Source organism: Alosa alosa, chromosome 18 (genome assembly GCF_017589495.1).
Source record: "Alosa alosa isolate M-15738 ecotype Scorff River chromosome 18, AALO_Geno_1.1, whole genome shotgun sequence".
Taxonomy (NCBI): domain Eukaryota; kingdom Metazoa; phylum Chordata; class Actinopteri; order Clupeiformes; family Clupeidae; genus Alosa; species Alosa alosa.
Window position 1 is genome coordinate 25,639,920 of NC_063206.1, and position 12,844 is coordinate 25,652,763.

A 12,844-nucleotide genomic window follows, 5' to 3' on the forward strand; every position below is an offset into this window, starting at 1 on the left:
GGCACAGGGACTGTCACACGTTCTGATCAAGAGAAAGTTACAGAGAGATATGGAACTGCACAATCTCAGACACCCAGCATAAGTTTCCAAAAAACTATAGCCAATTTACTGTAGTCCCTAAAAGAAAATCTCTCCTTCAACTCATCCATAGTTTTTTATGGTCAAACCTTGTAAGTGCATTCATTTCTGTTAACAGACCACCGTGGAGTCCATTATCCCGCTTATTCCACTGTGGCCACATGCGGTGTATTTATTTTCTATTATAATTTAAACGTTTTAATCGCTAAAACGGTCTTGTTTGTTTTTTAGGTGCCATTTCATTCTTAAAACCTCTTAAGACTGGATTACATTAGATAAAGCCTAACATTTACAGCTGGAGTATATTTTCAGGAAAATGTGATACTGTTCCTCCTTAGAGAATAAATGACAGTAAACAAGAGAGTCAATGGAAAGAAAGCATTACCAAACAGAGAGATAAATAGCACCGCTGCATCAATAGCAAATGGACAGGCGTTTCATTCTGCCTGGAGATTTCATAGGCACGCTCCTGTGGTGGCGCCGTCTTCCTCAGAGTTGAGACTAAGTTTGAACATTTACACTGTGTCAATACACTCCGTGCTCCGCGTTCCCACAGCTCTAGCAGTCGAGTCGTTAATACATTTGTCCCTGAATGGACAAGAACGAAGAAGAGATACAACTATCAGTGGGAGGCCCCAAACATCCCCTGTGCATTCAGACTCGCCGGCTTGACAGTGGGGGGTCCAGATACCGGCTATGGAAGATCTATTCAGACGCCAGCCATCTTGCGATTTGTGTGTGTGTGTGTGTGTGTTGGGCTGGGGGAAGGGAGGGTGCAATGTGATTCTTTTAAGTAGATCAGGCATCCTGCCATTATGGTTATGAGTCTATGGTGGTTTGTCAACTGTAAATACCTGCAGTTTCAAGATAAGAGGGAGTCCTGAAGCGCAGATTGAATAATACTTTTCATTTCTGGTAAGGTCCTTAGAGAGATGCACTCTCTCCACAATGACAGATTTCTTTCTTGTTCTGTCGGAGTAAACATGAGCATAGAAGCTGGCATCTATTTTTTTTATCGTTCATTTTTACATTGACAAGTGCCATTTGACGTATTTTCCAACTGAATGTCTATTTTTAATTGAAGTTAACATTCCAGGACTTTAAATGACCAAGTCCAAAGTTCAAGGAAACTTTTATAAATATTTTTTTTTTCTGAAAAGTCACTGTAGATATCTAAGATATCTGTCATGCCCTGACAAGACTGGATAAAACAACACTGAAAGTCTCTTCATTGCAAGTAGAAGTTTTGAAAGTTCTACCATTGGCAGGATATGAGGTCGTTTCAACGGTTCCTAGACAGGGGCATACTCCAAAGACTATTTAGCCTACTGCAGAAATACCAGAATCATAGTAAAAATTACACCACATCCTACTAATCCTTGCAGAGATGAAGAGACTATCTGTTAAAGACTTTCTAAACCTGGCCTCTAGGTCAGTGAATAGAGACTGACCAGCCAATAGTGTGACACTGTCAAGACACAAAGGGGCTTAGGGCGCTCAGGAGACTTCAGATAGTTCCTTCCTCAGGTGCTCTTCTGCCATGAATGAGAATCCAAAAAAGAAAAAAGATTGCAGAGGCACTCTGAGGTTGAAAAAGTATAAAAAAGCCATACATTTAACATGGCAAAAACTGGTTAAAAGCACATGGATCTACGGTTATGGCCATTTTGGCCTTCATCAGGGCATAGAAACAGGAAGTAGAACAAAGCTTAAAATGGACACCCATAGGTGTTTAGTGGGTGGAGCCTTCCCATTATGTCACACACCATGTGACTAACAACTAGTACTGTAGGTTACCAAAACACAATTAATTAACAACACACTGACAAAGAGACATATCAAGATTTCAATTGAAAAAATAATAAAGACACAAAAATAAATGTACATACTTCATAGAAAGGGGGAAAAGTCACATTCCTTGTTAAGGCCAGGGAAAGAGGTTGCCTTGAGTTTACTAATCCAAAAGGTTTCTCTTTGGAGAGTGTGACACTGTAATTTATTCTCTGGAGAATGCTGTAGAAAGTTGAATAGGCATTCCCAACGTTATAGGAGGTCCTATAAATCTGTATAATGACCATTGCAAAAAATAATCACCGCTGTCAATGGCAATGGGTTTTGTGCTTCTGATTCACATCTTTCATATAATTCTGCGAATTGTCCACTCACTTAACGCAATGGAATTTCATTGAAAGTTCAAGGCAGCAAATAATAGGTTGCTAATTTAACATCTGAAACTTTGAAAGTTGTATTTGCGTGGTGAACTATTTGTTTATCGGCGGAAGCCACGGCAACAAAACAACAGAAAAGACATATTGTATGAAGTTTCTTTTCTCATTTCGGTAAGTAGCCATATGATATGCGGGATAATGTATAATTGTCCACTAGTCTTAATGAAAAAATAACTCCCTTCAGGACAAAGCAAGACCTGCTTTGTTTGCCCTGTCCGGACTTATTTTCCAATAACGACCGGCAGACAATATATTATCCCTTACACATTTATCTCAAAGAAATACACAGGAGTCCACAGGCTAAGACTGCATCTGCAGCACCTTTCCAATGGCTGGAAATTGTGTGTGATTCACATACCAATTTTACGTGCAGACAAAAGAAAGCTTTGGTGACTTTATTTACTTTGAGCCTTTATTGGCAGACAAGAGCCAATAAAACTGAAGAAATTGTGGAAGTCTGTATCAAAATTGTCGGATTACACACACACACACACACACACACAGACACAGACGCAGACAGACACAGACACAGACACAGACACAGACACACACATACAGATATACACACACGGCCTACTGATAGTGTTAGATGGCTGGATTCCACTACAATACACAGTACGACAGAAAATATTCAGGAAAGGGACATCTGAGGTATCTGCTTCTCATCATCAAGGGAGATTAGATGGCCTCTGTTTTACATACACTGTAATCCATATAAAGCACCTGACAAAATTAGGCAGTCAGGGAAGTGTACCTGGGTGTGCTATGCACGCACCTGTACAATGTCCTGCAAAATAACTGCTAATTAACTGAGACCATTTTCATTACATTTTAGAAGTAAAAAAGCACTAAACAGCGAACATGTCCTCAACAATGACATTTGGGATTCCACTTGATTCACATTTACTGCTCAAAAAATTAAGGGAACACTTCAATCATACACTGGATCGGTACTCTGACACTGTTTGGTACTGAGCACAAGTAAAGCTTTTGAGGCGAGTGTTTTATTTTGCAAGAACTGTCACACATTCTGTGACTGTAGTTTGAGAATCGAGAAAAGGGTGGAAGGTTTCAAAAAATGTGTTTCAACAATTGTGGAAAAATGTAAGTGTTCCCATTTTTTTGAGCAGTATAGTAGACCTGGGAGATGACCTCATTCTGATGCAAGTCTGACTCAATTGCAGACGTTTGCACTTGGCGCCTGTGACTTTTCTGCATCATGTGCGACGTGTGAGCTTTCACTGCACAGCCCACCAGCCTGTGGACGGTGGGCTAGCCTACTACAATCCCATGTAAACAGGGGCTGGCGAAACCAAGACGCACAACAGCTGAAAATAGCTATGAGAAATCCTCTGTGAGTTAGCACGGCCATCTGCAAGTGTTCTGGACGTGTGGGAGTGTGATGCACAATTTCAGCATGGACTAGGAGGTCCAGTCGAAAAAGTTGTATGTGTATGTGTATGTGAAGAAAAAGAAATCAATCTGTGTACTATAAAACATTTATTTACGACCTGACAGATCAAAACCATCTGGATTAAATGCGGGGAATGAGTTGAAGAAACAACCTTAACATCTACTTCTTAAGCCTCTACTTCTGAAAATCTAATTAGCATTTATGACAAGGAATGAAGGAAACAGGCCTGATATAGGGATATAACGGAAACCAATATGACAAGGACATATAAAAACACAAAAAAATCCTGACTTTCTTCTCATTCTGGTCAAAGGAATTTTGAACTGAAATTATAAATATAACATGAGGAATATTTATGCTGAATATTCTAACAGTTACCTTCAGGAGGGTGAGCCTCTTCACCTGATTGCTGTCCAGGAACAATACGCCTAAATGATTAAATGATGATAATATAACCTGATGGCTCTCTGTGGAGAGTGTGTGGTAATGTAATCACAAGATTCTGTATTAAGCAATAAGCTCATGAAAGATACCCCTGACAAAACAGCCAACCCACTAGAATGAATCAGCCAAAGAACCCCATTTCAGCCTTTTATGCTTGTATACTTGACAATATTTATATTTTACACAGGCTCGAGGATGCTTTCGCTTCACAAAATAGCCTGCTGTATAATGTAAGTGCTAGTTGCAAGCCCTGTGATGGCTCTGCAGAGCTTCTTGTTTACATCTGCCTTTTTTAAATTCACTCAGGATAAGATAAACCCATGAAAGAGGCCACTGGTCATGTACAGTATATGACCTTTTACTGACCATGCTATTAGTAGTCCCAGCAACTCCTGCAATTTCAGTTCCAGCACACCACACTGTGAATGCCATCAATATCATCACACATGCTGGGCTTAGCTACATGCTAGTCTTCCTACAGCATACGCGCACACACACACACACACACACGCACACACGCAGGTCTCTCCACTATCTGCATCACCTGACACTATCTGATGTAATAACTCCATTCAGCAGCAGCCCTCTGGAGACTTTCCAAAAGAGCAAATGTAATTTTCCCACGGATTTCCACGGATTTTTTAACTTTAATAAACTCCACGGGAGCCTATTGTATATCACAGTAACTTCCGAGACTGGGAAATATCATCGGGAGATTTTGTCATCAAATGTGATTTAGTCGAGCGATAAAACCCCGTAGCAATATTGCCTTGTCTCGACTCGCCAAGACACACATCATAGTGAGCTGGCACCAGTAGTCCACTTACTTCCACACGGAATTACTTGGTGGAATAAAGAAAGAAAGGGGACAGTATTGGAATAAACAAAATATTTACAAATGAATGTCTGAGTAGGCTACTATTTAGAATAATTCGAGAAATGTTCCAGGATCCAGGTCAGACTTGGACCCGTGGACATGTGGACACCCCCCCCATTTAGAATAATTAATCCCTGTAGATCTCGAATATCTCAGTGCTCCAGAGCTTTTATTAGATGAAGGGCCTTGAAGACTTCATTAGCTGGTGGTTCATTACATGCTGATGCACACTCACCTTCTCCAGGCAGCAGGTGTAAGGCACTCCACACGCCAGGGGCCCAGGGGCACTGCAGTTGTGGTACATGTTCACCGTCCAGTCCATGTACTCCTCACTCCCACAGCACTTAAACTGGAGAGACGAGTACATCAGTCAGGCATGCAACGCACATCCACAGCACATCACCTCCAAGTGGAGTTTAAAGGAGAATTCCGGTGTGACAGGTATGATAAGGGATCAGATTCCAAAAAGTCCAGTCTTCCAAATCCAGTTTGGAATCCATGCATTTCCACTGAATTATTTTTGGAATCTGATCCCTTATCATACCTGTTCAGTCTTACTCGTCGCTCAACTTATCGTGACTAAATTCAAGATGGCTGCAAACGCTAAACTTCATGAAGATACTGTCTGTATAAATCGTCTTGTAAGTAAATTACCAGTGCTTTTTCAAAGTTCTCAATGTCTCGTTTTAAATGTCAGGGCCCTCGGAAGTCTACCAATGAAGTGTGGAGATACATTGAGCCTCGTAAATGGTGTAAAATAGTGATTTATTTGCATGGCTAGCCCGATGCCGAAGCACCACCATTGAAAAAGCTGTTGGTAGCATCTGCTAACTAGCGCCAGATTTTGGAGTGCAGGGGACAAGCCGAGATGGGCTATGAGACATACGTTCACACTCGGTATCATGTTTCAACACACTTTAGGTCAATATCACACCGGAATTCTCCTTTAACACTCTCCAAATGGAACCAGCAGCAACCGTGCTGTAAATGAACTCTCCAGTAAAAAATTCCATTTTACACATGTACTGGTAGGCTTAACTGAGCTTGAAGCTTGAAGTTTGCCATGTGACTGTAGTATTGAGAGATGTCTACAAAAGTTGGATTTTCTGAGGATTTTTATTTTTGCTGATCCCCTACCTCGAAGAGGACATGCTGAAATGTTGAAAGTATATTACTTCATTCTGAAGTGCACTGAAGCAAGCAAAAAACGAGTGTGGCAACCATCTATGAACCATTCTGAAGTAGTTTTGCAAATGAAGCCATTCACAACATTTTTCAAGCACAGCTTTCTACAACCGCATGGTAATAATTGGAACTCCCCTCAGTATATAATCAGAAAGGGTTGAAGCGGAGTAATCAAGGATCTTTAAAAACATATTCTGAAATACAATGTCCAAAGTCTGATGGAAATTATTTTTATGACCCTTTCTTGCTCCAGACTAAATGGAGGCTTAGCTCCATTTACATTGAAAGTGTATTCTGTCTTTCTTGCTTTGATGTATTCAATGCAGATGTAGGTGTGAAATGCTCCCCACTGGGCACCTTTTGCCTATACCATCTGTTCCACAAGCCCCTTTGTTCTTTCTTTGGGTAGACAAAGACGCTGAATTATATGTTTGTGTTATTAACTGCAAATATATTCATGTTTGGTATAATTTTTATAGTCTCAGTACAAGGAGTACAATGAATTAAGTGTAATAATGTTTAGAACATCTTGTATAACGTTTCTACCTGAGGAACCTGCCTAATATGTTAATGGAAAATAGGTGTGTGTAGGTGTGTCTGGGTGTGGCTGACTGAACGGCGGGAAGAGAAAGCCAATCACAGGACGTTGTACCTATGACATCCTCTTGAACCACACCCTTGCAAATTGAGGATAAAAGGCCAGACTCCTCCGGTAGTAGTTAGAATGGTAGTCGATGCTCCTGAGCTGAAGGCTGTATTCTCCCTTGACGTGCGTTATTGTAAAGCCTGAACCTTGGATATCTGGAATTCTGCCGTAGTCTGCTGTGTTTTTGTCAAGTAATTAAATCCACCTACAATTACTTTCAAGTCTCAAGTGTCATGAAATGGCAAACTGTGATTTGAGTAAATAGACATACAGTATTTTAAATCATTCATTAGACTGATTGATTATCACTATTGTATCATAAAACAGATCTCGTTTTTACATAAAGTAAAACTGGAAATCATGACGATGCGTATCTGTGCTACATGTATAAATAAACATTTGTCACTCACTTCACATTAAAAAACAATGCAGTGCAAATGATATGCCAATCCTACCCCCAAAAAATTTAATAACACTGAATATCATTTACAGCTTGAACAACCAATTACTTAAAAGTAGACACCTCTGCTCAATGAGATACACTAAATAGAAATGGGTGCCTGGATGATACCACTTAAAAACCTTATACATATGCAAAGCGTCTCTGTTAATGTAAAAAAAGAGACCTCTGCCTGAGAAAAGGTGCAACAGGAGGACTAAATGATAACTCATTAATTCAAAGTCCAGATTTGAAAAGGTCTCTCTCTCTCTCTCTCACACACACACACACAGTTGTGGCACTAACACAGAACGTTCTCTGGCAGTGTATAAAGTACTCTTCTGCTTAATGCTGCTTAAAAGGCACTGATGAGAATGACACACACACACACACACACAGTAGCCTGGTCGACTACCCGGTTTGGCTCAGCAATGTCCATTAACTATGTCACTCATCTGCATTTCAGGATGCTGAAATAGAACAAAGTTGACAAGCTCACAATAAACCTCATTCTGTAGCCTTGAAAGACATCCGAGTCAGTAAAACTACTTGGCTGAGCTTTTGCATTGCCCTTATAGGCGTTTTGATGCAGACTATATTCATCAAATTGACCGCTTCAAGGGGAAAGTGTGGAGTGCACCGACGCCCCCAGGATTTTGGGGGATTTTTGAACTTCTGAATAGGTGGTCAGCTGGTACAAGGGCTGTGTAGTACGTGCGTTAAGTAAACCTCCCTCCTGACGCCTTAAGATACGTATTAGCGAACACTCATAGTGTCTTCAGTTTCTTTGCTAGCATGTCTGCCTCACAATATGAGGTGCTGCAAGTTGCTGGTTTGAGGCCAAGGCAGGGCTGGACATGCGGTCAGTCTAAAGGGCCGTTCACACCAAGAATGATAACTATAACGATAACTAGAAAAAAATAATAACATTCTCGTTAATATGAATGACGACGTTCACACATAAACTATAAAGATAATGACACAAAAAACAATATTGTTGGGGATCACTTTCAGACTGATTTTAAGAACGATAAAAATCTAACAGCCAATCAGAACCCATCACATTTTAGCCATCACATTCATTAACACAAGGAGAGACTTTTTTATCGTTGGTCAGTGTGGAGGCTTTTATCGTTGATAACTATCGTTATCGTTCTTGGTGTGAATGCCCCTTAACACAACATTTCTTAAGCTGTGTTATAAGTGAACATACATATTCTCAGACCACTCATTGAAATTGTATTCTACAACAACAAGAACAAACACAAAAATGTTTCCACCCAAAAGATGAACTTCTTTCAAAGTACAACAAATTGGTTTGCAATGATTGATCTCCTGCAGATGTGAAGCACGGAGCGTTCTCTGGGGTTTGGAGTGGCTTGGTGCCCACGGATTATAACCACTTCTAAGTGAAAAAAACTGCAGTACAATTATGATCAAAATTATGGGAAATTGTACTCTTCCCTGTGAGTGGCAAGAATTCTTATCTGAAAAAAGTGTAATTTTATGGAATGTGAAATGTGGCTCTTACTGCGAAGCTGTTCTGCAAGAGTGGACTGTGTGTTGCAACTTTTCCATTCCAATACTGGTTATCTACAGTGGGCAGCTGACCCAAGCAGTGCAACAGCTCATTTACAATACTTTTAGTTTTTGACAATTTAATATGCATGTAATCAAATAAGCAGGAACAAATTGCCGTCAGACTAGGAGTCCTCTTTTTAGAACAACATAAATCATTATGGGATGTCAGGTACGCATTTTCTGTCTCATGTTGCTGGCATGAAGGATGTGAACATGTGGATGAGAACCCTATAAGTCTGACATTCAGGAAAACTTAAAAGCCAATTCACCAAATTGACAACAAAATAGCTCAAAATGTCACATATACAAGTCTAATCAGAGAGGGCATTCAGTTGGAATGAAATGCATTTAAAGGTCATTAATCATGACACATTTCACTGGTGGCTCAAGGCAGATCATTTATATTCCCATACTGAAAGGCTATCGCTCTGTCACTGCAAAACATTAAACAGTGATTTGCTAATATTATGACTCCCTATTCATTATCTATCAAAAACAAAAACATATCCTAAAAACATACGAGACAGGGGAGAGCTGCAAGGTGTTCTAGCATATAAAAACTGATATGTTGTAAATATTATTGAAGTGATTGAGTATGATCTGTGTCTTCCAATTGCAGTTGCTTTCTCTACTGTAGACCTTGGATTGGACAAATTCCCTTACCTTTCTCTGAACAAAATCCATGATGTTTTTGAAGTCTAGATCGTCGTAGTAGTTCACCATGCCTTTCCGGATGTTTTTGTTCAGGAGCTCCACTGTCTAGACAGACAAAGGGGACAAAGCAGGACATGAGGGTAGATAACCTCATACAGCATAATACATTCGTTCATCATTCATTCATTCATTCATTCATTCATTCATTCATTAAACACTCAACACTGTGCTGTAGAGGGAGGACAGGTGCCTTGGCTCCTGTACATAACCCTTGGCTCAGTCTGCAACATCAGACAAATAGCTCTCTGCTTTGTGTGACCCTTGGCAGCACACACACACACACACACACACACTTTAGTTCACTTGCTGTCTCACACATTCCATGGCAAATGGTGATCCCTCACTTGAAGGAACAATCTCCTAAAGGCCATGCCTTCTATCTGACCATGGTCATCCAGCCACTCCGCTCAGATGCCAGCCACAAATGAGCCTGAGCAGCTCTTCTCTCATGAATATTTGAGGCGAGTGCTCGATGAGTGGGCTCAGCATGATGGACACAGACACTGAGGAATGACCTCAAAGTATACACAGACTAAGCCTACCAGGGGTCTGATCTCTTAGGATTTTCTAGCAGGCTACGCCTGGTGCCTTGGCAGTGTTAACTGCTAAAGTATTTCCGACTGGAAAAAGGCACAAAAACATGTGTGCCTCTGAAGTTTGAACAAAAGTTACAGAAATATGTTCATTGTGGGAGATTGTAAATGGCAAAATTGTTGAGCACAGAAGAAAATGGCTCCACAAAATTATCCCGACAGATGTTCCGCTGCAATGAACATAATTGTAATAACATCACCTGTTCTCTGTGCTTTTCCTGTGTGTGTCTAGTTTTGTAAGAGGCTGGCTAATGCGTTCACAAATCAGAAGCACTTCCTCTCGACATTTGAGTTACTATTATAGTCTGAAACATTTAGATGCTGGAGAATGGCTGTTACCTGGTTTCTGAACACGAGGGCCAGGATTCCTCCGAGAAGCTCCAGAATCAGACAGACAGTCAGCATGTAGAGAAACTGTAAGGCAACAATATTCACCTTGGAGTCATGAAAGGGGCGATGAAAAATAATATTATTATTATTCACATTATTTGCAGTTGATAAACATGGCCTGACAATCGCACTAGAACATTTCCTAAACGTTTCTTCACTCTTACAACATAGGCTAGGATATGATGATAATGTTGACAAAAATTCGAAATGAACAGAAGCTAACTGAGTATTAGATTCTCTTAAAGGCACCCTTAAGAGTTTTTTTTTACCTTAACATACTTTTTGTACCTTTTGTATGATAAAAGAATTTTGATGCCACGTATAGGCTACCTCATAACGAACGGCACTTCTGCCATTGGCTGAGCGGCCCTCTATAGCCGATTACCGACCTAGCAATTTTCTGTGTTCGGGTAGGAACACTGTAGCTACTGCCTTCCTCTCTGAAAAAGAAATGTAAAAGCTGCTATGCTACAGGAATCCGGAGATCTCTTTCTACAGACTGCGTACAAATTGCTGAAGGTAGCCTACGTGAGAGGCAGCAGACATATTCTGTGAGCTCGTTTCAGCCTGGAGCCAAACGTTATCATGAATAAAAAGAACTGATATGGAGCCAGAGTCTCCAACACGGTGCCCGCGGGACGCCCATGAGGCACACGCAACCTTCTAAAAATTGCCAACAAGTCGCCTGCAGATCATGCTCTAAAAACATCCTCTATTGTGAGTAGTAGTTTTTAATAGATATTTACAGTTAATTGTAGACCAGAACCATTTTATTTTATTTGCCATACATTTGTAACATTAACTTGATATTGGTGATATCTTACAAATGTAGCTGGGTTCAATTTTAGCCTTTGGCTCCGAATCCCTTTTTTAAACAAGAATAGAAGCGGAGCGCATAGGCCTACACACTGCTCGCACGCATAGACAGTAAAATATAAAAAAAAAGCTCGCTCATCTGGTGTAGCCAATTGAAAATTCTGCGAAATAGTCCAAGAGCATTAGCTCAAAATTGAGACAAACCTGGAACAAATTAGTAACAAGCTTAATTTTTCAGGATATGTTCAGAATACCTTTAGGAATAACATACTAAAAGTCCCCGTGAATCCCCCTTGTGCTTTCTGAGATATTCAAGATGGCGTCCAAAATTGCCGCTATTTGGAGATTTTTCCATAGCTCAGGCTTAAAACATAATACAAATGTAATAAAAATGTATAAATATAAGTTTTCTCATACAAGGAATCCAAATTCACCATTGACACACTGCTAAAATTAAAGTTAACCAAGATTACAAGGTCAATGTGACACAAAATTCACATAGTGTACCCATTAAGCCCAGGCACCATTTAAGCCCATTTGTAACTTTGTCCTTTTTTAGAAAAAGAGGGGCCTGCTATTCATTATTTTGTCTAATCACACAATGTCTTTATTATGTTAGTTTTTATTAGGCACCAATCACATTTGTCAATATTGAATAAGGCTCACTTACATCTGTGCAGTCTCAAGGAGGCTCAGAGAAAGTCACTTCAAAACTTTGGTGTTTTCGAAGCGATAGAGCCTCGTTTCAATTATTTTCAGCCACTGACTAAGTATGTAGATTCATATTATGTAAATTGGGAGATTATTGTTTGTTTTGTGTGTATAAACAGGTAGTTCAGTGTCATTTTTTACCATTTAGCTTTATGTAGAAAGATGAGTTATGCTAGTTAGCGCAGTGAGCAAACCAATGTCAATAGTCAATAGCCCTACTGATAGATATGTAAGGGGAGTATTTTGCTCTCCATAAATATTCTCTGTGTTGTCTTTTTAAAAGAAAAGTTGAAATAATGCAACGTGACGTTCGAACTGGGTCTTACTGAATTTGTTTATTTTCGTACACAGGCTATCACATTCAGGTGTTCCTGTTGCGTCAAATCTGACAAGCCAGCCTGGGACACTTATTAAAAGTTAATTTTCGGAGCATAGCCCCACGTCACACCTACACCACACCCCCTTACCCTTAGATTCCCGTGGGAAAATAAAGAAAATACAAAAACTCCAAAAAGAAAAGCACAACTCATGTGGGGAAATTCAGGGAAACAACATTAATCCTGCTACAGATACACTGCTTAAGGATTAAAAATGTTGAGTGTACAAACTATATGCTTTATGATTCATTTTACAAAAAATCAAAATAAGCCTCTGAGTTATTAGTGGTGGGGTAATGCTATTGTAACTTAAATTATTAATTGCACTAAAAGATCACATTTTTTGTTTAA

General features: G+C 39.9%; 1 protein-coding gene across 1 annotated transcript in view; it reads right to left on the bottom strand.

Moving 5' to 3' along the window:
* Window positions 1–12,844, bottom strand: part of tspan15 (tetraspanin 15) — a 42,771-nt gene that overhangs the window by 11,328 nt on the left and 18,599 nt on the right. The window contains exons 3-5 of the mRNA XM_048270077.1: window positions 10,539–10,613; window positions 9,556–9,651; window positions 5,277–5,390 (exon numbers count right to left, since the gene is read on the bottom strand). Coding sequence (XP_048126034.1) covers window positions 5,277–5,390; window positions 9,556–9,651; window positions 10,539–10,613 — 285 coding nt within the window. The remainder of the gene's footprint in view (window positions 1–5,276; window positions 5,391–9,555; window positions 9,652–10,538; window positions 10,614–12,844) is intronic.